Source organism: Glandiceps talaboti, chromosome 9 (assembly GCF_964340395.1).
Source record: "Glandiceps talaboti chromosome 9, keGlaTala1.1, whole genome shotgun sequence".
Lineage (NCBI taxonomy): Eukaryota > Metazoa > Hemichordata > Enteropneusta > Spengelidae > Glandiceps > Glandiceps talaboti.
In genome coordinates this window covers 18,137,845-18,164,983 of record NC_135557.1, presented here as the reverse complement: position 1 = coordinate 18,164,983, position 27,139 = coordinate 18,137,845, and the positions used below count along the sequence as shown (strand labels likewise).

Below are 27,139 nucleotides of genomic sequence, written 5' to 3'. Positions count from 1 at the left end.
TTTTCAAGAACACATTTTTCACTAGATCAATTGTTGACTGGAATGCACTACCCTCTTCTGTCATCAAATGACCTTTGACATCATCATTCAAGACAAGACTTAGAGATTACTTAAATCAGTAGTATTCATATCTTAACCTTTGACCCCCATTGGTGTCATACTCCTAAGGAGGCGGTGCCAGTTATGTATCCAACTCCAGATCCAGAATGTCTCAGTTTTGGAGAGAGACATTAACACTGAACAATTAAATTATCGTGTGATCAAGGTTCATGGCAATCTGATTCAAATCTAATGTGGTGAAAAAGTGGCTAGATGTCTTTATTTACCGCTATTTCCATCATTTTGTGTCATTGATTTGTGATAGTTGCAGATTATAAACCGATTTTTTATGCCTTTTAAATGTTCAGTCGTACAAAAAAATCAACAGCCCATATGTGTTACTTAGGTAATTTATTGATATTTGGCAAGTTACATTACATTGTGCAGTATCATATTAAAATGAAATGCCCTCCTACCCTAATTCAGTCATTTTTGTAAACCAAGTTCGTAAACAAAAGTTTACTTATCTTAAGAATAGAGGGCGCTATACTGACATAACAACATCAGCATGGGCCAGCAACGAATTGAACAAACCCTGTGAATTCCAGCAGTCATATTCTATTACATATACATTTTAATATGTAAAACTTTGTTTAAAAAACTTTTATAGGTCCTCAGAGATTAAAATATTTTGATATTAAGTTTTCAAAATTGTAACAAAAAGATGTTATTGCTACTGTACGATTGCATAGACGTAGTGATAATGGTGACATCACTCCTTCACATACATGTTGCACTAAACAGAGTATTCAAGCTCACTGCACATTTTCGTTGGATTTTTAAAACAAAATAACCGTATTATAATCAATTTATAATTGCATCTAATCAAGTAAAATAAAACGATTTTTAATTGAGAATCAGTGTTTTTGCTAAGGACTGGTAACCTTGGTAACTGTAATCACGTACATTTGCATAGATTTCATTCTTGTATTATATTTTGGGTTGAGAACACCAGTGGGGTAGTCAGGTAGATTTTTAATTACTTATCACCCTTAAACAACAACTGTGGTACAAAACCTTAGTAAAATGACTGGGGGAACCCAGCTTGATTTTACCTACATACCAACCCTAAACAAAAACACTGTGTATGACTTGTGGTATTGTTACGTAAAAACTGACTAAAAACACTAAGATGAAAAGAGAGAATTATCATTAGATATCATTGTGAAATTTTAGTTGAATTTTTTCATCCAGACCTCAAGCTGTGTAATAACAACAGTCATCTTTACGTTTTGCTAAAAATGCAACTTTTTTTTGTCAAATATTGCAAATTGACTAGTGTGGTAACATGATTCAATAATAACTTTTAGTCTGTAAATTTCCATTCTTTGTGACTGGTTGGTGAAATTTCTACAATTCGTCTCAATTTTTTACTTTAATTATGTCCAAGCCCCCAAGTACCGATTACACTATCAGAATATTAAAATTTGGTCTACAACGGTATGAGATGTTAAAAGTAATAAGAACTATGCATAAACATAGCAAGTAAAAAAAGCTTAAGTCAATTTACATGATGAGTTAATCTTATTAACTGAGTAATTTTGCTGTTAGACTGAAAGAGTTATCGATGTGTACACTCGTTTGATCACTCTTACAACACATTGCTGCTGGTTATTGTGCAATCGCTTTATTTGATACAACCACACAGATAAATACTACGATAGTAAGATTGTTTCTGCGTGGTTGTATTAAACAGAGCAAGTGAACAGTAAGCTGCAATGTGCTGAAGCTTATGGTTAAATGGCGCATCACCAACAACAAAAATCTCAGTCTATGTAGCAGTACACAACTCAAAAACACAGAATAAGCAGATAAAATAACATCAATTGCCCATATAAGGTAAAGTTACATCACATGATTGTTTTTGACCAATCTACAAAGATTACAGCATAAATGCAAATTGTCCATGCATGAGGGTTATTACATCATGTCATAAATTCTGACTAATCAAATAACAGCACAAACAACATGTACTTCCATATATGGAAGTAGTAAAGTTACACTTTTAATTTTTAACCAATCAGCATAAAAAGCATGTTCCTGGTGTAAAATTTCTTCCCTTATATGGTATAATCTTGTGTGACTGTTTTGTTCATAGATAGTATTCAATCTTTCATACATGACACTTAGAAAGGAGCTTTTTTTTATCTTAAAATAAAAGAAACATTAAAACATGACGGACGTGAAATATAGCACCAAATGTTTCTTGAAAAAAAAAAGTTATGTTAAGTTTAAAGGCTATAGATAAATACTTCAGATAGAAGACATTACATTTGATTTCTCATAAAAGGTCAAAGAGTTAAAAGTCAAAGTTCACAGAGCATGCTCACTGGTGTTTCTTCAGTGATTGGTCTACAATATTGGTTCTTCTTTGTCTTTGTAGAATTTCATCTCTTTGTCGACCTCAACTTTGTCGGCCTCTGGTTTCAACACATCCTTCAGATTGGCTTCAAAAAACTTGGCCTCTTCAGCGATCTCCTTGACGGGAAGATCTTTTATAATGTCTCCTTCTGTTAATTTTTTCAGATATTCCTGGAATTCATCCTCGGTCATCTCCTCTGGTAAAGCCTCAGCTATTTGAGAGAAAAAATTACACCTTTATTTTAACTTTCTTTTTTTTATCTTTATTTTCACTTTTTATCATTTTAAAAAATGAAAATCTTTCTTTTTTGCAATCCTGATGAGGTGAAAACCAGTTGAAAAGTCATTTTAGTTTGGAGAGAATTTAAGAACGTTGATTTTAAGTAATAATATATTCCCAAACTTGTTGGCAATATTCGAAGATAAAAACCAATATTCAAACCTGGATCAAATTCCTCCTTTTCCTCAACCTCCTTCTCCAACTTTTCCATCTTATCCATGGAGTCTTCCTTCTCATCACAACTCATGGCGGTACATACCCAATTACCACAGGCACATACACTGAAATACAAATATTGACACATGGTTTAAAAACACTGCGATTATCGCTATGCAAAACAGATGGGAGGACTTATACTGGGATGATAATGACCACAGAGGGCGCACTATCACATTGTCATCAGCCAGAGTTTATTAAACCTAAACTAGCTGTAACTGAAGTATTGGTTCAATCAGACAACCAACGTTATATTCACTGAAAATGCAAACACCACTAATTAGATATTGTACATGTCAATAAGAGGTCTATTCTAACAATAGTAATAAGTTGAAATCGTGATTCATTGGGTGTTGACTTATGGTTGCTGACCCAAAAATGAATTTGATTGGATATATTGCACCATACTATGTGTATAGCTACACAAATATGTTTACTGACAGGTGATTCAATACTGTTCAGGGTGTACGATATTATGAGTAAGTCATTATGTGTAACAAAACAGTTTCAACCAACATTCAAATTGCATCTTGAACAGATCCTGCACATTACTATTTAATAAATTTGAAATAATATGAGAATCATGGAATCAGGTTCTGTTCAGAGTTTGCAGAAATCTGGATTGACCTTTGACCTACCAGCTGTTACAGTTGACTTTAGTTACAGCTCCATCATGGTAAGCTTTATCTTCAAGAGAACAACCTGCAACAAATAGAGTTTATCTTCATGAGTGACAGCAAAAAACAATGATTAGATACACATTGAGGGCGCTAGACACATTGTACGCTTGGTCCTTCATAACCAGCATGCATATGATTCAGCTACAGATTCCTTGGTAGAGCAAGTTAATATGTGAGAAAATACGACTATTTTTGCTACAAAAATACACAGAAATAACACTAATATTACTATATTGTACATATTTTATTATTTTCACTTACTTCTAACAGCTGGTTTGAATTCTGGATTCATACATTTTTCAAATTCTTCAAGGTTAAGTAGCCAGTCTGCATCATCATCACTAATATCAATCAAAGCATCAACACATAGTCCTCTGAAAAGACACACAGACAAAATAAATTGTGTTAATTTTTAAACCTTGAACACAGCGTCTCAAAACTCCACACAGGCATCAACTCAATTTTTTAGATAATATAGTACGAGTAAATTCAAAACATAATGAATTGCCTATAGTGTTAACATCTAGTTCAGTTCTTACACTGGGTTGGCACTAACACCTAATTAGTATGTGTTATCAACTGGAAGGGTTAGTCCAATATGTACTGTATTTGAACACAAGACTGGCCAAGTGTTAACATCTAGTTCAGTGCTAACACTAGGCTGACACTAGCACCTCACCAGGAACTGGAAGGGTCAATGTCTGCACTTGTCCTACATGTACTGCATTTTAACATCAGACTATCCCAGTGTTAACATCTATATTTCAGTGCTAACACTGGACTGACACTAACACCTCACCAGCAACTGGAAGAGTTAATGTCTGCACTGGTCCAATATGTACGTACTGTACTGTATGTTAACACCAGACTAGCCCAGTGTGAAAACTTACATGTAGTTCAGTGCTTACACTGAGCTGACACTAACACTAACACCTCACCAGCAACTGGAAGTGTTAATGCCTGCACTAGTCATACATGTAGTTCACTGCTAACACTGAGCTGACACTATTACCCTAATCAGTATGCATACACAACTGTAAGAGTTAATGTCTGTGGCAGTATTGTTGTATTGTTTTTGTGCAGTACCATACAACAGTACATCACCTAGGATTGTGCTACTAAACAAATACTTTTAATTGATTGAATCATCAGGTCCAAGTTACCATAACAGTTGAGACACTGAGCTACCAAATCATTAACAGAATGAACTTTACACTACCCATATGTGAGTATACATCTCACCACAATTCAAATGTCTAAACACGGAGACATGATTTGTTTTGAGTTGATAATGGTAGATATCTCACTGGTAGGAATTTCAACTACTGACCTCTCTCACTATGTGTTCAAAAACTCAACCGGCATTCAGTGTAAACAACTGAAATCAATGCATCAAATAATGACCACGTTTGTAAAAGTTCAGTTTTAGGAACCTACACTCGGGCAACCAACTTGTAATCATAAGTGAGCATGCTCAGACACAAAGGATTATGGGATGTGTTGCTATGGTAACACTTAAAATGAGGTGATTGGCAAAATAATAGTCCTAAAAAAGTCTGCTTGGCCAAAACTGGATTATTTGTTATATTGTAACAAAACTACAGTTCCTGCAATGCACCATATGAGCAACTGACGCATATTCATCAAGTGTTAGTATTAGCATTTCACTTCATACTAGAGGGTCAAAATAGAACAAGAAAGGTCGATTTATTCTCACATGCACCTATAGTAACGCATGTGTAGAGCGTGGAGCAGAAGTTATGGTGTCAACCAAGAAATCAATTAGTTGTTATTTTTAAGACACACCTAGGGAGTAAAATTCTATTTCAGTGACACTATTTCCCACAATGCAGCATTCAAAATGGTGGGTTGACAAGTTCACTGACCTCAAAATAGCATTTTCACTTTCTCCATCCCTTGTAATATTGCTAGCAGTTGTATTAGCCATCACAAAAGTCAACATTTCGTTAGAGTCCAGATTACCATCGGCAGTTTCATCAAATTTCTGTAAATAACAAGACAAGATTTCAATAACTTGAGTTAAAATTTCAAACGATGTTATGGCTTAAGAGTATCATTTTCTATCTTTAAAAACCATCATATCTAGTGCAACATTCACCCAAAAAAGATTACCTTGTAGACCTACAGTTTACTAGTTTAACCAATTTTCTGTTAATAACATGGCGAACTTTCAGTACTTACAATTGAAAACTCAATGTTTGTGATCATATCAATTTTTCAACATTGAAAACCGTTCTAAGCTTAGCCTAGTAAGAGAACATTGATCACCTAAAATCAATTCTGTTTAGAGCTACATTGGTACAAGTTCATAACCTTTTTGTAAATAAATTTCATGAACATGAATTAAACTTGAAAATTCAACATTTGTGACCAAACGAACTTCATAATCAAAGTTGAAAGGGGTAGTTAATCAGTAAGAACATTCACCAAATGTCCCTTGTTGAGTTACACTAGTAGTATACATGTGGGAATGTTAATTGTCAATTTGCATTTTACCTCAAAGAACATCTTGATAATGTCTTTGTATGTCTTTCCTTCCTTGAACCAACCTGCTGGCACCTCATTGGCTACCATCCAGTCAATCAACTTTTGTCTTAGCAGGTCTCTGTCATTCTGGTAACAGACGACTGGTTTAACAGACTCTGGGGTTGGGCTGGGCTTATCTAGGTAGGTACACAGAAAGAAAGCAACAGTAAGTCAGACTACATGGTCAAGGTTACACAGTCAGTGTATGACAGTCTGGTAACACATATGACTGGTTAAATTAACAAATTCTGGGGTTGGGTTGGGTTTATCTATAACTATAGGTATATACAAAGACCATACAGTAAGTCAGTCTAATCTAGGCTACACTGTGCAACACACTCTGGTAACAAACAGGTTTAACAGACTCTGGGGTTGGGCTCGGCTCATCTAGATACACAGAAAGAATACACAGTATATCTGTTTCCATAGGTAAGCTACACAGTCAGTGTATGACAGTCCATTCTTCCAGAGACCTATCCTAAGCCTTACGGTGTTGTCAAGGTTCCCCTCTAAGATCATGTGACATTTTGGGGGTCAAGAGAGAAAGACAAAGATGGCTTGACAGACATTAAGAAATCACTTCTGTATTCTGTTCATGACAGAAGAACAATTTGAGAGACAGTTAACAGAGACGGAAGGTACATTATGATAAAACTACTTATATTAAAAACACTGCACACTTCAGACAAAGAGAGTTAGTGATCACTATTTTAGAGTTATGTAAATTAATGAGCTAATATAACTTACTGGCACAGTGTCCATCATGTTGTACATGGATTTTGATTCCTTCAACACAAGCCTCTCTGTGCAATTGACAGTGGTTGTCATAGGATTTACCATTGGTACCACATACTGGGCGGTGCTTATCTTCACATGCCTGTAAAAATAAACAATGAGGAAAATATACCCCAATGACTGTTAACACATTGCAAAAAACGTAGGTATTATATACAGTGGAATAATCTATGTTTTGTACATGTAAAAATATTAATGTAAGATCAAACGAGCCTTCACAGAAGACATAGACCCCCACCCCCACCCCACAGGAGTGTTGTATGGCAAAGTTATTGTGCAAATTTGAAAAGTGTCTCTAGATACAAAACTTCATAAGTTATTGACCAATTTACTATTTCACCTTGAATGTGGAAGTCAAAGTCAAAGGTCAAGGTATAAAAATACCGCCAATGGCGTTGTAGCACAACTGTACAGTTTCTAAAAATGTTTATCTATATGGTAGTCCATGCTAACAATAAGTTAGTTTGTTGAATGTTGAATGGCTACCCAGTTGCCTATCCAACCATGTTGCTATCTTTATGATATATGCTATCATTTGGCTGTTGCTATGGGCGTGGTCATGTTGTTAGATATATTTGCATACATTTTTGTATGTTTTTGTTCACTTGTGTATGAATTCCTGATATTATCTTTTCAATATATGTGATTATTTGGCTGTTGCTATGGGCGTGGTCTTGTTGCTAGGCATATTTACATATATCATTTGAATGTTTATTCAATTGTCTATTAATCCCCGTTGTTATCTATGCAATATATGTGATCATTTGGCTGTTGCTATGGGCGTGGTCTTGTTGCTAGGTGCATTTGCATACAGTTTTTGAAATGTTTATTCATTTGTCTTTCTATTCCTGTTGTTATCTTTGCAATATGCGTGATTCTTTGGCTGTTGCTATGGGCGTGGTCTTGTTGCTAGGCAAATTTACATACATTTTTTGAATATTTATTCAATTGTCTATTAATCCCTGTTGTTATCTTTGTGAAATACACGACCATTTGGCTGTTGCTATGGGCGTGGTCATGGTTGCTAGGGTATTTACATACATTTTTTGAATGTTTACTCATTTGCCTACCAGATGATGTTGTCATTTGACCCAAAAATACTGCCATTTGGTCGTTGCTAAGGGCGTGGTCATGGTCGCTAGGGCCAATTTTGTCAAAATGTTTTGAAGAAAATCTGCAGAATAACACTTTCAGAAACATCTCACCAAGTTTCAGACTCAGTGACCAAATACATTTTGAGATATAAGTTTTTGACCAAAAATGAACATTTTTACACCTAATTTGCATATCACTCATGGACTCATTGTATGCTTAATATTTCTTCATCCATACATCCCTAGATACATTCTCATTAAATTTCAGCCCCATCTGCTCGGTACTTTTGGAATTAGAGATTTTTAACAAAAAAGACACATTATTAGCCCTAATTTGCATATCACTGATGGAATCATCATGTCATGAACAAATCTTACTTTACACCCCCTTAAGAATGTTCCCACCAAATTTCGCACCAATCTGCCCAGTAGTTTCTGAGTTTAAGTTTTTTGACCAAAAATCACATTTTTTGACCCAAATCACACACCTGTGATGCGATCATTTTGATTTGAACAATTTCCCAACTAGACACCCAAGGTAATGGACCCACCAAATATCATGGCAATCGGTTCAGCAGTTTTTGACTTTAAGTTGTTTACACACACACACACACACACACACATCCACACACACACACACACAGACAGACAGACGCCGGGCGATCCCTATAGCACTACTGAACAAGTTCAGTTGTGCTAAAAACAAAGCTTACTGTAAACCTAGATATTTTCGCTACTACAAAATTTTGCAATTTTACAGTCTTCAGCTAGTTCTCAAAGACTAATTTTGTTTACCAATTACCAGACTGGTACATTGTGTTTATAAACAAGAAGACAATTTAGTAACTACTGATTTTTGTGTTTTCCAGCAAAATTAGTGAAAATAAGTCTTTAGCAAAAATAAGTCTTTAGTGAAAATTTCAAGCTTTACGGTATGTGGCATCATGTGTATCTTACAGAATAATTAACATAGAGTCAATCATGTATAATTGTGAGTTGTATATGTATATATATAAAGACAGTGGAACTAAGAGTAACTATAAAATCCCAATAGGAGGAACGCGTTATGACAAATACATAACTTGTAAAATTTTCAATCTTACCTTGATGCAAACACAGGTTGGTTCTCCATCTTCTGTCTCTGCACATTCTCTACCGGCACCACACTGGACTTTTTCTCTCTCACATACTGACTTTTCTATAAATACAAAAGAAATAATTAATACAGTAATTATTAATTAATTTCTCATAAATTCATTGGTTTCCAGAATTTGAATATCAAGAAAAGTAAATAGCATTTCTGTGAGTTTTGTTCATAAACACATCTATAATCTGGAACGAGAAAGTTTTTTTTTGTTATCACTGAAACTTAAGTCTAACAACCATCAAAGACGTTGGGTTAACAAAGGTGAAAGTAGTTTAAGAGCTTTTTTTCAGTCGATTACATGTATGGCCCAGGCCAATCTGATTAAAATCTGATGTAGTGTAATTTCTTTTTAGCTCTTACATTTATTGTCATTTGTTCTTTTGTGAGTGCCTGATACCTACATCTGACACCAGTGTGTGAACTTAAGGGAAAATGACTACTGGTCATAAGGACCGACAGGTAGCAAATGCTGCTGGTCCATAAGGAAAACAGCTGGTCCATACCATACTCAATGCAGTTCACGTCCACGACCTGTATAATAACCCCCCCCCCCCCCCATTTACAGATTAAATAATTTTGAACTTTAATATGATACAACATATCTTTAGATATAAAAGTAATTTAGAGAGTACAACGAATTGTTCACTATCCACTATTATTTCATAAAATTTCCACTCACAGAGTAAAAAAATAACTAGTAAATTTTGGATTCACAAGCAAGTACTTTTTGACTCTGTGAGTAGAGGTTTTCATTTGTAACTATGAACCCAGAGACTATGAATATTCATTCTCACATAATCTGTTCCTATAGACTATAGTGGTCTGAGACTGAATGTATTCATTCCACAATAGAAAAACATATCCATAGATTGTAGATAATATAGAGATCACAGTCCTCTCCTTCCTCTCTGTACGATTCACTAAATTCTGAATCACATAATCCAAAGTCAGATTCATCGTATGTAGCAACAGCTGATGTAGCTTTCCAACTCTTAGCGAACGTAGACCCACAAATTCATCATAGCAGAAGGTTTGTCGCATAACTATCCCTCTTGAAAACTGTGTATTTGCTTTATTTCAATTTCCATCCACACAGTGACACGAAGCGGTTTCGTCTTCCTTCGGTCTTTACAAATATGTACAGAAGGGCCACCCCCCCCCCCCCTTAAAAGCCCTACCCGTATACCCTGCCGTGGTGTATTGAGTATCGTCACTGGTTGTTTGTGTAAATAAGAAATCTGACCATGATGAAGAGAACTATCATGGCTAAACATGTCTTACAGTGCAGTGTGATTTTTTTTGACGTGGGAACGTGATATGGTAACTGTACTGTAATGTGTCATCCACTATATGAACCCGTGTTTGGCATGATGCAGTAATTTTCCAGATACAACAATGGCAACAAAAATGCAACATTTCTAAGTTTTTACGTTGATTACAACATGACAGGACGTACATCAATCCATGTGTTTGCTAACATAATTTCATAAAGCAAATGCTGTATGCTACGTCATACATGTATGTAGACATGATATCAACATTGACAACAACACGGAGCGAGCTAGCTCTGTGTCGATTGACTTGAATGAGATGATGTCGAGAGTAAAATAGGTAACACAAGATCAGATTCATGTAGGTGAAATTGGATATATCTTTGAATAACAGTTATTATTTACTCCAAATTTCAGTCGGTCATAAGGACCGATAAGTTGTTGTAATTCTGAAAAACTGTCGGTCCGAACGGAAATCTGTTGGTCTCGGGCCGAAGGACCGGCGTTAATTTCGCACGCTGTCTGACACAATACCATAGGTGTTCTCAGACCCAATCTAGTACTTACAAGTAACCAATCAGAATCTATCTTACAATATAATACTCAACGTTTGAAATTGAAAGATAGAGAATGACCAAACAATAAACATTGTTGCCTGCACTCTGTGCTCATGCTCTTTTCAAATAGAGCACTCTGAAGTACTGTACCCATATGTTTCGGCACATTACGCACTCACATTGATAGAGTTAATTCACTCAGTGCTCTCGTTTTGCTCGAGAACACCTATGGTATATTGTGTCAGATTTTACTCAGATTGGGACTGGGCATGCTATCAAAATTTCCATAGTCTCAAAGGTTTGGCTGTTGGTCCACTTAAGTAACCACTTACTACCTATACCGTAAAAAATAAACGGAAACAAGGACTGGATCTTCCGGGCCAAATTTTACTATACTCAATTCAATAATTTCCAAATCATAAACTAACAGGACTTACTTTTCATTTCTCTGACTGGTTTCTCAACCTTCTCATCAATTTTTTCCTACAATAAAAACAAAAGAATTGTGGTTATTAGCCTGTGGTGGCATACTGAGTTGCTATAAATAATTCATATGCGAATACAGGACAATGGGAATTCTTGAGCTGTAACTAAATAGTCTAGATGCTATCCGTGGCATCAAATCTCAGTCACGATTTTATGAACATTTAAACTATGTACATGTAAACTGTGCTTTGAAATAAATGAAACCATAAACAGGGCAGATTTCTCCTCCACTGTCTATGATGAAACTAACAATAAGTTAGGTGATGATTCCGTTCTGTATTTACACCATGACACATGAAAGCAATAACTACTATTATTTAGTTAATGAAACAAACAGTAACAGTATACACACTCCTACACAAGGTATAATCTGTTGAAGTTCAAACAAAATCCATGGTCAGTAGCCAGTGAAAGTTGGTAAAATCTTACAGTTTTAACACATACTAGATACTCCCATGTTACATGTGTACCTAAGAGCAAACAGTGTAAGGGATGTTTGTGTGTTATCTTTATTGTGTCTATCTCAACATGACACCTTGTGATCAGTCTCACTGATGTGCGAGTGCCAAACATCGATAGGTCATAGTCTGAAGAATTACCATAGAACTACGTTATCATCCAGGTACTTCCCGCTAACACGCAAAGTTGGGTCAAAGGATTAGTCCGAACGTGAAAAAATCTTGCCGAATGAAGCCGAAGATGACGTTTTTAATAAATATTCATGAGATGTTACGGGTGGCGCCATGATAATGGAGTGGAATGCGGAAGTAGGTCTCTGCATAACGGATCGCCCGATAGTGCATTGGTTGTGACATCGCGGGAATTTTGAAACATTAGTGCAGTAAATAAGAATTTTTTTTGTCAGGAATGACAATTCTTGAGTATATTTTGGTAAAGGAGCATGAATATTGGACTAAAATGTTCCTCCTCTCTGACTGGCCGTGGTGGGACGTGAGCATGGACAATTTGACATATGCAAATAAGTTCAAAGTCCAAAACACTTCGTGCTGTGTCGGATTACGTCGTAAATAGTCAAGGCGATTCTTCCCCGTGTACCTTAACTCAGAACTGTCTGGCTTGTTCAATGACTTAGACTTGATAAATACTAGCAATGTAAGCAGGGGTGAACAAATCATTTTGTGAACTGGTGGTCCCAGGACCAGTGCCTTAGAAAATCCAGTGGTCCTGCTGAAAGAATTAGTGGTCCAAGGTCCTGCTAATGTGAAACATTAAATCTTACCTATGAATCTGTATATTCAGATGACTTTTTAACATAGTTATTAACAGTAAGGTACTGGTCCAACGGACCAGACAAGGTAAAATTTGTGTGGTCCGCCCAAAAAATTGCTAGTCCCAGACCCAGGACCAGTGGATTTGTTCACCCCTGACAAGGACTAGTCTAGTCCCTATACGGTATCATTACAATTTACACCTCCACTCACATTCACAGTTTAGGTAGAAACCACATTGGCATCTAGACTTGATAAATACATATATACAATCCACAATGTTGTTTCCTCGTTCTCAGTGAAATAATAATTTATCATATATAATTATATTTTGTACTAATACAAAATATATGTAGTCATGAAAATCCCCCTGATAAAGTCCTAGAAAATTAGTTGAAAGAAAATATACAAGAACTAAAAAAGTTATTTAAAGACCAAGTTCAAATTTCGATTAAAATGTAGGTGTAGAAAACAGTTGAGGTATTAGAAAACTTTGCTGTAGAATAAAAAGAATAAATCTATGTAATCTTTATAGCTCCACTGATGATGTACTGACACTAATGTAAGAACCTGGGATTGAAAAACTTTGCCTTTAAGTTTAAATAATGTACTGTACCCTTTGTTTGATAGAATTCACAGGATATAGACAACCTTGGTGTGTATATAATATATACAACTCTTTTCCCAGAAGTGAGTCAAAGCTATTAAGTGTTGCACATACACTGTTATAGATCAACAGGAAATGAGGTCATATTGCATATATACATGTACATCCTGTCACTGTGAAAAGGAAAGCAGCCTACACATGGTAGTTTGGCACTGACCCAATAATTCAGCATATGGCCCAATTTACAGTGCAAACAGTCAGCTGCTTTCACTTACAATTCCTTCATGTATTGTGAAGCAGGAAGGCAATCTCTCCTAAAGTTTGCACTACTAGTACTACCTGGCCATGAACATGTTGACCTTTCTTGAAGTTTCTTAGTGTACTTTATTTACAATTGTGTGATGTAGTTCAGGAAGGCATGCCCTCATAAAGTCCTACTCCTGGCCATGAACACATGTTGACCTTTAACCTTCCGACACCAAGCTATACATGTAAACACTCTAGGGGATATTGCTATTTCAAATTGAGAACCACTCCAGTCTGGATGCCAATGTGATCTCTAACTAAACCAGTGGAGGTATAAATTGTAATGATACCATATAGGATCTAGGCTAGAACCACTCACAATTTAAGTCAGAATTTATACCATTACCAGCAGTAGTTTAGGCCTGTACACTCTATGATCAACTCCACTCTATAGTTCAATGGATTTCTCTAGCACCAAATTCAGTTTTTACGATCAACCGCTACCATTTGTTTAACAGTTTATGCTATTGGAGCAGTGATATAAATGTGATGTTATCACGTCTTCATGCCACTTACATTCAAGCTGGAGGTTTTAATTTGACAGATCTATTAATATTCTGGTGCTGCTCTCAAGTAATGGTGACCCATTTATGATTAATTATGAGTCTTTTTACCTTAAAATGATGTATTGTGTGCATAAATTACAAATAATGGACTGACTGACTGAATTCATACATGAGTTTAATTTTAATTAAATTATCAAAACAGTCTGACTAATATAGTATGGTATTAGTTATACAATCACGATATCATGATGTATGGCAGTTTCATTTCAAAACCAATTAAGAAATGACGCCTTCTATATAATACACAGTATTATCATAGGCACACACCTGCCACAACATGGTGTATGCAAAGAATTGCGTTATACACATTTAATATTTGATTTGGATTATGTCTCCCTGAGCTCTACTGCATCACAGTTTACATTTGTAAATCTCAGCAAATGGCAGGCACATCCCTACATGTACCATGGCTCAGCAAATGGCAGGCACATCCCTGGCAGGCACACATCTACATGTACCATGGCAGGCACACATCTACATGTACCATGGCAGGCACACATCTACATGTACCATGGCAGACACATCCCTACATGCACCATGGCAGGCACACCCCCTACATGTACCAAACCAATGCTCCCAGCCCGCAGGAGTACTAACAACAAACTTTCTTTCCCAGTCCAGTCACTCTCCATCCCAGATGTGTACAATACACTACATGTATGCATGTATGTATGTGTGTATGTATGTATGTATGTATGTATGTATGTATGTATGTATGTGTGTATGTATGTATGTATGTATGTATGTATGTATGTACAAACATAGTACTCAGCAATGGCTAAACACTGAAAACAGTGAAAAACACAGTTAAATTTTCAAACCAGTCCTTAACCCTAACCTCTTCCCAAATACTGATAATTTTTCTGCATAGACCCTCTTTCCATAGTACTTTAAACTTGCAAACAAAAAGAAAATCTAAATATATCCCAAATCTAGTCTACAATGTAAAACCCAATTTGAACACACCCAGTAGATACAACTAAAAATATGCCTGATTATATAACAAGAAACCCTTGTTGCATACAGGTAATTAAGTACTTTGTGATGGTCCAGTCCATCCTCAACAGATTAAGATTACATTATCTTCTAACCCAGACAAGTCTGTTTCCTGTAATCATTGCACAATGCAGTTCCTTCAGGACATGAAATTATTGGTAGTCCTGAATCATCTAGTCCAGTGGGCTGTCTTTCAAGATCTCTCCCCGCTGTAAAGTCAAATGGTTTCTTTAGCATAATCATTCTATTCAATTACCACTGACAGCAGTAGTTCAATGCTATTGGAGCGTTGATATAAACATGTTATGTTGTTCTCACTTTAGTACTTCATGACTGCAGGCTAAGTTTGGAGTAACCAATTACAACCGCTTGTCAGTGAGTGATGGATTACAACTGACAAGCGCTGTTCACCCTTTCCCCAGCTTGAGATTTCACTAGAGATTTTCAGTTGAATTTGCCCATTTGACTATACATGGAGAGAGAGATCTAAGAAAATGAGCCAACATGTATAGTTTCTAGACTATGGGTCAACAACCTACCAATAACAGTCATGTGGGTACCATAATTTGTAGCTAGTAATCTGTAGCGTGCCAATATAGCAGGCTACCACCACTGATAATGCAACAATAAATGGCAGAACACTTAGAAACATGAACATATTTAGATAACACACACATTTCCAATGAGAATACTGTGTTTCAAATTCAAGTTCAGAAATATGGGACTACTGATCACCATCCCTGGGTACATGTATTCAGCTCCTGGGTCTACATGTACCAAAGAAGAAATTAAATTAATTTTGAGCCCTGTGGACCTCACTAGCAACTCCTAGACTGTGAAATCAAAGTAAAGACTAAATTCATTACAATGCTATCTTCTGTAAAATCTTGTTTGATTAATTGCATTTAAATGTTAAGTAGTTCATGTGTATATATTTGATATCAGACACACATTACAGATTACAATTATCTCTTCAATCAATTATGTACATATATACTTTAAGTGGCAGAGTTTATTCAAGGGTCAGTGCAATTTACAAATATTACTGTCCATAATTTCTCATAAATTATCAACACATTTCATATTATTCCCCAATGTGTTTCTTTGCTCAGTGGAGCAAAATATGTGTGTGAGATGAAGGGAAATATATAAAGGAGCTTTGTCATTACGAAAAACAAGTAGTGATAAAATGAGCATCACAAAACCCTTTTATCATGAGAAATACTCTCTTGCTCATGAAAGTACATGTGTATATCTGTAGACTTGAAGCACTATATACAACAATACTATTTCCGCTATCCTCAGTCACATTTTTATTTCTTTGAATTTTCACTCGTCCTTCCAGTCTACTCAGATTCTTCAGTTACACTGGTCTCGAATGGCATTCCACCATAGAACGTGATTGGTCGAATACATAATTAGACATTAAAATCAGATAATCAGTATATGTAAATGTGACTCACGTCATGTACATCAAGTTCAATTCTAAATTTTCGTTAACGTTTTGCACACATTATGTGTATGGTGGGGCATGGATTTATACTAGCGGAAATAGTGTAGTAGCGTTTAGTCCTTCAAGTCTACAGGTAGCTAACTACATTCCGAGGAACATTTGTCAAAATCTGCAGACAAGAAATATTGAGGCTATCTTTGATATGGCACACTGCCATTTCTTACATCATGGCACTCCATTTCTATTCTCAATTCAGTTTATACCTGGAATGAATGGATAATTCCAATGGTTCTGATATGATATATGGATCAGAATATTTCAATTAATAAATCAAAAGAATTTGTATATCACCAAAATCCAAGCGTAATGTTGCAGAATATTTTAATCATATTAAATGCATACATGAATGGTATACAAGTTCCCCTGAGACCTACACTGTAATCTAATGTGAATTATATATATTTATTTTAGCATGCAATAAATTTGGTAACCAGGCAATTTTCCACACTTTGGTAACACTTTAGTTTGGCACCAAACAGAGTACCACATCACTATTAGACTATAATGACTTAGTGTATTGGTTCACACATAATTACACACATTTGTCAGTATTTACCATGATTTGTCAGACTTCACGGATACAAAGTATTCCACTTTCAAGATGATTTATTTCAGCTATCAAAATAAATTTAAATAAGTTTAGATCTAAAATGCTGGCATACATGATGATTGCGCAGACTTCAAGATTTAAGCCAGGCACCCGTACTTCACCCAGAGACTCAATGGGCTATTAAAACTGATAAATGTTGTGCAAGTCAGAATTTAGTCAAGGACTTAAAATGCTTTGATGGCAATTGAAAGTTATCTTCCACTTTGTTTTTTTGCTTGAACTACTGGATCCTAACAGACGATCAGAATGTCACACAAGCTCAATAAACAAACTTTGTTCATTTAGGGGGAGATGGTCTGCCGTCAATACGATTGCTGAACTTCATTTCACACTTCTAAGCAAATTTCGACAAAGTTTTATATATCACAGGTCCCTGTGTTGAAAACCTCCAGTGTTGTGACCTCATTGGAAATGTTGACAAAGTCTGACATGTCACATGTCCCTGTGTTGAAAACCTCCTGTGTTGTGACCTCATAGGGAATGTTGACAAAGTTTGACATGTCACAGGTCCCTGTGTTGAAAACCCCTATTTTATGACCTCATTGGGATTGTCGAAAAAGTTTGACATGTCACAGGTCCCTGTGTTGAAAACCTCCTGTGTTGTGACCTCATTGGAAATGTTGACAAAGTTTGAAATGTCACAGGTCCCTATGTTGAAAACCTCTATGTTGTGACCTTATTGGGAATGTTGACAAGGTTTGACATATCACAGGTCCCTGTGTTGCAAACCTCCTGTGTTGTGACCTCATCTGAGGATCATATGTCTAGCAAATCATCTTGAAAATTAGTTGGCTTGGTAGCCTTGTTGTAAAAAGGTCACTCCACAGGCAGTTATACCAGTAGCAGTACACAGAGCACAAGACCTTCTTTGTCTAACTTGTTAAGCATATGTCATAATGCTACACAATTCCCATCTGGTCTAAATGTACAAAATATATTGTAGGCTAGTATAAACTTATGAGACATCTCTGGCCAGTAGTGACCCAAAATTTGTTAGTCGTAAAACTTGTCAGATATACTTGAATAAGTAACACACTTTGTATGATGGATCTCCATGCCTTTCTGCTACATTTGTAACTCATGGCAGTGATAGTACTTTTACGTTTTAGCCCAGTTTGATAAACTTATCTAAGTCTTATTATATCGATAAGCTATCCAAAAATAGCTTCTTGAGATACATGTAGTAAGACCTAGATAAGTTTCTGGGTTGGTATATCAAGTAGTAATGTCTGCTGTAAGACATTGATTCAGATCTTGGACAAGTTTTCCTACATTTGGGGTTCTACAGATGATACATGTATGTAATGTCTATTTACTATCTGATCTAGTCAAGCATTTAAACTCTGCAGCCAAATGTTCTGACTTCTGTACTTTGTCCACAGAATCTCTAACTACCTGTGGCAATGGCCAAATAGATTGTTTTCAAATAAACAGTCAACTGTTAACACATCACTACGCAGTATTATTCAAGTTCAAGACTGCCAATCGTGTGATAGTCTGGTTGCCAACTTTGTGTGAGTGGAGGTGTAAATCGTAACTATACTGCATAGGAACTCTAGACTAATCACATGACAATGGGGAAAATAGCCTGTATTCAAATAAACAAGTCCATTGTTAATACATCACTACCCAGCATCATTCAAGTTCAAAACCTCAAATTGCCTGTGACAATGGTCAAATAGATTGTATTCAAATAAAGACAGGTCTTCTGTCCATCTTCCAATGGCCGTCATTTAAATACCCCATTCACTGTGATACAAACACAGTTAGCTTCAACAGCACACATTCCTATTCACATCACATTCACTAATGACCTTTCCCCTTTTATGTGTGGGCAGTCTTCCTATTATAACAACTTGACGAGTTTATCAAACCTGGAGGTCACTCACTGGGTTGTCTGCCAGTAAACTCACAATGAACATAATTTATAAGGACTCTTAGAGGAGTAAAAAGGGTCAGGGTTTATCCGGTGAATACAAAACTAATTGAAAATATTTTTACTTGAAATTATTTTGAAAGCTAACGATGGTCTGTGGACCAACTTTTCATACATGGGTCAGGCAAACCTGAGATTACTAAACAGTCTTTTTGTTACGAGTTCATTCTCGTTCAAAGAAACCCTGGTAAATACCAATCTAATTTGAAGTATTTCATACTTGAAAATAAGCTGGAATTTCTTACTCTATACATGTATCAGTTAAAACAGTAACGACTAAAGACATATTTTTAGACATATTTTTAGCGATGTTACCAGTATTGACGTAAGGAAACCCTGGTGAAAACAAACCTGATCGAAAATATGTTTACTCTAAAATATTTTGAAAGTGAAAGATCCGTCTGTGAACTTTGACCCTATCAGTCAATCCCATGAGGACTAGACATATGTATATGTATTCTCACTGTGTTCACCAATTCAATGAAACTCAGAAGAATACAAATCTAATATTTTCATTTGGAAAATATTTTGAGACATTTCAGATATAGTTTGTGAACTTTCGCCCTATATCAGTCAACGCCGGGATTTCTAGATATGCTCTTATCTTTAAAGTGTTTTTGTTAATTTTACTTAGAAATTCCAGTAATGTGTCATGACTTCAGAAAACACTGACGAAGCCATGGTGGATACCTGGCAAAAGCTTTGATGAACTACTTGAAAATTTTGGTGCAATATGAAGTTAAATTCAAGAACTTAGACTGAACGTTTGTACAGATGAGTTTTCATCATATTAAGTTTTCTGGTCATTTTAGCAGGACTTCCTATCCATGTTTTTTAAACAGTAAGCAAGTGAAAGTTTAGTCTAGCTGCTAGACCTCAGGCTTTCTTATGATGCGATATGACAAGCAACCAAAGGTCGCCTTATGGTGGGTGGAACCTCACTAGCGACCTTTGGTTGCCTTCACAGTGAGCAGAATAGCCCGAGGGGGTCTAGCAGTAAGAATAGTGAAAGTTTACCTGGGTTCCCCCTGTCAGTTTACTTGAGTTCCATACTAGTTTTTACTTAAATTCCACCAAACTTAAGGTTGGTGCAAGGTATGGAAATCTGTGGCTGTTACCACGCTTCCTTTTCTGCTACAAAAATTTCATGGCAAAAATTTTGCTATAGTTTTCATGAGACAATAGGGTGGACTCATACTTAGAGAGAACCTTCAAGTTGTTAATCCTTCCACTCAAAAGTTTCAATGTGGTAACAATCATGACATGGTAGCTGTTTGCTCACTAATGGTTTGTACACTGGTCATGTTTACATTGACATTGGCCATACAAAGAAATGCCAATGACAACTCGATGTTGATCAACAACACACCTGTACAAAACATATCTGACATTGCCACTGAATGTGTTACTCAGTGTAAACACTGGCTGTATTTGACAAGTCAACACAAACTGGTAACTGTACAAGTTGTAGGTATATACTGTATACAACATTGGAATGGACCTGAAGTAACAAAGTTCATAGTGGTGGTGGTAAGCTAAGTTGGGGGGGGGGGGGGGGGGGATACTGTATGATAGTTGAGGGTGGGGGGATTTTTTAAGTCTATACAGTGTAACAAGCCTGAAATAAAGTTAAGCTGAAGAAACTTCAGATCCATTTTTCATGGTGTTGGTGTGTGTTTCAGGAGGGGAGAATATTTTGTGTACTACATATGTACATGATGGTGGGGGCTGGGATGGGGAGTATTTTGTGCATAATGTAAGTTACATGTATCTGTACAATGTCAGGGGTGAACAAATCATTTTGTGAACTGGTGGTCCCCGGACAAGTGCCTTAAAAAATCCAGTGGTCCTGCTGAAAGAATAAGTGGTCCCAGGTCCCGCTAATGTGAAACATTAAATCTTACCTATGAATCTGTATATTCAGAAAACTTTTTAACATAGTTATTAAGAGTAAGGTACTGGTCCAACGGACCAGACAAGGTAAAATTTGTGTGGTCTGCCCAAAAAAATCACTAGTCCCAGCCCCAGGACCAGTGGATTTGTTCACACCTGAATGTACATACAAAATGAAGTACTCTGTTTTGTCAACCATCTCTTACTCTTGATGGCATTCAAACCTGGTATTTGGACAAAATACATAATGATTTAATAATTTAGATACTATACATGTAGATTAAATTGTAGACTCTCTCACAGTCCTCAGAGCATCGCATCACTACAGTAAAAGGGCTGGTTTGTATGTACCTATATCTAGTACATAATTGTACTGTGGACCCTCATTGACTACACATAGGGCTAATCATTTGTTGACAACATGTTACTGTGATGCGATGATATTCCTGAGGATTGGTAAGAGAATTTAATTAAAGTGCTGAGGAATCCCAACATTATGCCATTGACGTGCTAAAACACTAGAAAACTATGTGTATCCCCCCCCCACCCACCACCACAACCACCACCACCACCACCACCCTAAGACACACATCCATGTTTAATACTATTATAATTTATACTGGTTTAGATTTAGAACATGAACAGTTTAATTTGTATGCAAGTATTTTCACCTGAGTAACAATCTTGTAAACTTAGCTTGTGCTACATTTAACTCTACTACAGCATATTACAGAACCATTTAGATGAGTCAGTACATTCCAACAAAATTATGTCATACAAAACTTTTAAGTGACTCTGAAACACAGATTTCAAACACTCAATTTTAGTCTAGTACCTTTCCAGTATCATAGGATTCACTCACACACCACAGTTGGCATCAAGACAGACTCAATTCTTACTGGTATCCATTTTAAATAAGCAAACCTTGGCAAGGTAGATTTCTTTGACTAATTGATGCAATCATGCCAGGAATGTCTAAGAATAAGTGTACAAGGACTCACTATACAAAACACACTGCATAAATCAGAGGGGATTACCTAATGCTAAATCCAGGTATTCAAATGGCTATTACTATATAGACTCCAGGTTTGTTGAGACCTTTGAAAACAAGTTAGTGAAGGTTTGGTGTCCCTGAGGAATTCAGGATTTGAATATGTAAAGGTTATCCACAAAAAATTATCATTTTGTGGAATATTCAGAAGTCTGTACTGATCTTTTGGGTGGTCTACAGAATGAATGGTCACAAATTTTACTATCAAGTTGTAAAAGTAACTCTCAGTTGTACATTTCAGAATGTTACTATAATTGTGTTTGGTGAGGGAAGGGGAATTTTAAGCAAGATAGACGAATAGAGGGAAAGTCAGAGTGTCTGACAGACAGATAGATAGACAAATGGAGACAGACAGAGACACACAGACAGACAGACAGACAGACAGACAGACAGACAGACAGACAGACAGACAGACAGACAGACAGACAGACAGACAAAGACAAAGACAGAAGAAAAATTTAAAAAGACCAGAAAAAAAGACAGAGGAGAGAGATCTAGTCTAACTTGTTATGTAAATGAAACCATCATTACCATGAGCAACCCTGGTAAAGTTAAAGTGTGAAGTAGTCTAATTCCTATACAGTATCGTTACGATTTATACCCTCACTCACAGAAACAACAGTTGACATCCAGACTACGTGTGAAAAGCCTTGAATACAAGACTTAGTATAAAATCACTCCAGACTAAAATTTTGGATTAATTTCCTCTGTCAAGATGATTCACACCACATGTAACACCTTGCCTAAAAACCCAGTCTGTAGCATCAGATCATCCAAGTCTTCTGAGCTAGATGGGGTGACACCTTACAAAAACACATTGGAAACTGTTTTCCACCTATCAACATACCATGAAAGCTGTGATCTCTCTTCCAAAATAAATATGTTGATTACACTAGGCTAAACAACAAGTTTATTTCTGCATCACTTCACTCAGTCAGGGCTTAAAATAAGTCTAATTTTGATGATTGCAGATTCCATTCCATTGTTTAGTTTAATTGATATACATATAACAGACAAAAAGTAGCTTTCTGACTTTTCAACTATTTTTTTTTAGTCTTCCTTACAATACCACGGAAATAATAGCCTTCAGTTGTACAAATTACTCCCTCCCCATCTATATAAATCACCTCTTTTCACAGAGAAAATATCTTGAAAAGAAGCCAGACATACCAGCTCTTAAATAGAATCTAATTACCATACAAACCATTGCATAGTAAACAAATTTGGAAATCTGTTATGGCGTTCCCATTTTCCCTCAATCTGACTCTTTAATGAACTTTAAAATACTTTTCCCTCCTGGCTGTTAGTGTAAAAAGCTTTCCTCTCCAGGCTGTTCAATGGATACTACCAGACATAAACAGAGTAAACTTATTAAACTAATATATTTTGCCCACTTCTGATCCCTTTTAAATAGGCATGCAGTTGATAGACATGATCAATGGACAATGTTTTTTCTTGTTTATACTAGGATGTGTATTAAAGTGTACTATAGGAATAGAATTATCTCTCTCCTTACACCTCCATGGAAATACCAAACTCACAAATTTTCTCAAAACTATTATTACTAGAGAAATTGTGCCAAAATGACCACAATGCAATGCTTTTCTATAGTTTCTTCAAATATGAATTCATCTGTGTTGGTAAACCATAGTATTCAATTTAACTTTTGTTCCAAACACAATTTGAAAATTTAACCTGAAATTTTCGACTGCACACTTCAGCCTTTGTCATCAGATTGACCCGCTATTCAGTACATGTCGCTAGAGTAATATATTTTATTTTTGTTTATGTCATATCCTCTTTTAATTTTTTCTCCATACTGTACATTATGTAGATGTAAGATTACTTCCATCTTACACTTTTTCTGTTCCCCAGACCATAAGAACATCAAAATTGGGTAAAATTAAAGTGACCCATTACAAACATATTTTTCCAGAAATTGATGACTATTTGTGTGTATATCACCTAGTGTAACAGTTTTCAGGGCTTGATATTAGCAATACAAACATACATATACATGTATAGACTAGGTCACATAGACAAATTTATACCATGGTAGTCTGTGAAATCAATAGAAACTATAGCGAAAACAGTTCACTTGGCCAAATCTGACTATCAAAGAAAGAAGTTTTACTTAAGACTTGGTTTTCATCCAAGGTTGGGAGAAATGTCAGACCTTGTTGAAGGAATTTAAAGTGATTCTTTATCTATTAAAGTAATTGTAATTGAAATGTTTATCCACTATTATGTGTTCAAGTTACTGTATACAGACTGTCCACAGTCCTCACACTCCACACCTCCTATTCAACTCTAACAGGATGTGTCTAAGATATGGCCTAGATGCTACCATAGACCCTACATGTAGGGTCTATGATGCTACCCATGGTATAGAATCACATCTCTAGAGATTTTAAGATGAGATGATAACACTAGACAATTTGAGATATGACTTATAAAAGGTACTGAAAGGCCAAATTTGGATTATGATTTGAATCTAGACGTGAAGCCAGGTTGTTACGGCAGAGCTATAGAAAAAGTTTGGCCAGAACAAAAGAATGATCATAGAACCTCCAACAAGGGTGGTGGATCGTCTATAGAATGATCCTGTGTAATCCTTACTGAGAGTGTGATAACACTAATGCAATGACCTGGGATTGAAACATGACCCTTTAACAGTTTCTATCCTGATGACCCCTCCTCTCAGTCCATACACTCACATAAATGTCTGAAAACAGCAATGTTAACATACCAACTACCCCATTCCTTACGCGCAATGTTATATATATATTGTACATCCCAGCTACCTCATTCCTCATCTGTGATCTCGTCACACATTATAAATTAAAACCTCTATTTCCCAACAAAAAACCCCACCACCCTCATCTAATGCTCTGTCATGCAATTGTCTGATCACTGCAATGTTGACAACCCCTGCAACGCCACCCCTCACCCCTAAAGAGTCACACACTAAAATTTATGGTTATCAATGCATCCCCACAATGTCAAATCCAATAGCAATACTCATTCGAACAGTCACCTAATAAAGACTAACAAGTTCCCCATGGTGACCCCACCCCCCCCCAGCCCACCCCCACACACGCATACACATATCCAATAGCAAACCCATCACCCAACCTTGAACTACACTCATTGTCAGATATGGATTTTCAAGACCTCACAACACTGTGATGCTGGGTGTTCAAGGACTGTTTTCTGAATGTCATACCCTTTACTGTAAGGAGACAGTCAACAATTCTGAAAAGTCAAACTACATGAATGTTACAGAAGGCCCTTCCTCCCTCCATATTAAAACCACCGTTCACAACCATGGATACTAGTATATATGCAAAAAAAAAACAGTTTAACAAAATTTTAAAACAGGCAAAATTATACATCTATTTTCACTACGACAAATGGTAAAGTAAACATTTACTGTTTTTTTCAACAACAAAAAAAAAATTTAAATGTCAACAACTTACAAGTATATTTTTAGTATATGCATTAACTGAGGGTCAAAAAAATTATTCTAAAGTTAAACTTTAGGTGTTGATAAAAAAAATAATTATGAATTTTTTTGTAGTGGCTAAAACATTTAAATTTGCACACACACACACACACACACACACACACACACACACACACTAAATTTAGGACTGGACCGTTTGTGATTCTGACTACGGACATTTTCTGTAATGGAAGTCATAGAAATCTAGTGACTTCCAGCTTCTGACACGGGTACGCCTTATATACTATAGGGTAAGTGAACTATTAAGCCGTCTGAACAGAAACTTTTGTGATTCGGTATACTCAGTGGAACTTTTCCAGCAACCAGCTTCTTTTTTATAGTGGTCTGTACGTGACTAGAACCCCCGAGTAGCTTGCAACAAAAAAGTAACGAGATCGACTTCTGAATTGAACGGAAATACCTTGTCAAACTGGTGTTCTTTGCCCAGGACGACGGCGACCAGCACCACGGCAAAAAGGACCAAAGTCAAACTCTTAAACGCCTGCAACGAACCAAGACGATTGTAAGATGAATGAATGTAAAAGACATGGTGAACATGAACTTGAAAATATTCCCAATTCGGTCAAAATTTCGTTTGATCTTACCATCTTTCCAGCCAAAACTTTTTCAATCACAACCTGCAAGTACACACACTCGAATAGCGGATACAAGTAAGACGCTAAGTAGAACTGATGTTTTCCCTCCCTCCGCATACAACAGGTTAATTCATTTCCATTTAATTGCCCTTGGGCAAAGGCTAAAATGTACCTATAAATATGATTTGTAAAAGGAATCTAATGTTTTTTAATATTCAATAATGATATTTAATTCAGTTTTGCATCAAAATCAAAAATACCATGTTGTTAATGGTAGGGAGATGCGACAATAGATTGAAGAGCTTGTTTGAGGGCGCTAATGTCTTACTAATGGCCTACTGTGTAAACCAATACCTTCAATGTAAATATTAGCAAATTCCTATTCGTCACAGAGATAAATGTTTGCAAAACAGGCCGGGGGAGAGAGAGAGAGAGAGAGAGAGAGAGAGAGAGAGAGAGAGAGAGAGAGAGAGAGAGAGAGAGAGAGAGAGAGAGAGAGAGAGAGAGAGAGAGAGAGAGAGAGAGAGAGAGAGAGAGAGAGAGAGAGAGAGAGAGAGAGAGAGACCTCAATCATTGAAGTTTTTGTTGCCATTTTATCAATGTGCATACTATATCAGTGTTGTTTCATTCTCACTATACCGGAGCTGATAATTCTTCCGCGACACTGCGAAATATCAAATATACCTCATGACATGACAGTACATCTTAACTTACTAACGCGGAAAACATAAACGCGGACATACAAATATGTTCCTAATTATCTAAGTACAAAAAATATTTTCAACTTTGATTTACAAT

At 36.2% G+C, this 27,139-nt stretch overlaps 1 protein-coding gene across 1 annotated transcript; it reads right to left on the bottom strand.

The window, feature by feature from the left end:
- Positions 1-439: 439 nt before the first annotated feature.
- Positions 440-26,416, bottom strand: LOC144440121 (follistatin-related protein 1-like). The gene is made up of 11 exons (XM_078129385.1): positions 26,351-26,416; positions 26,167-26,247; positions 11,485-11,530; positions 9,176-9,270; positions 6,931-7,060; positions 6,154-6,320; positions 5,523-5,641; positions 3,898-4,010; positions 3,595-3,658; positions 2,903-3,021; positions 440-2,672 (listed from the first exon to the last, which is right to left on the bottom strand). Exons 1-11 carry the CDS (start codon positions 26,351-26,353, stop codon positions 2,452-2,454), a joined length of 1,158 nt encoding a protein of 385 aa, XP_077985511.1. The 5' UTR covers positions 26,354-26,416; the 3' UTR covers positions 440-2,451.
- Between the last annotated feature and the right edge of the window lie 723 nt (positions 26,417-27,139).

Bases quoted from the DNA above. Each gene is read 5' to 3' on its own strand.
- LOC144440121 (XM_078129385.1), bottom strand. The intron at 3,659-3,897 runs GTAAGTGAAAAT...TATTTGTTGCAG, and splicing joins ATTCAAACCAGCTGTTAGAA to GTTGTTCTCTTGAAGATAAA. The intron at 3,022-3,594 runs GTAGGTCAAAGG...TTTGTATTTCAG, and splicing joins AAAGTCAACTGTAACAGCTG to TGTATGTGCCTGTGGTAATT.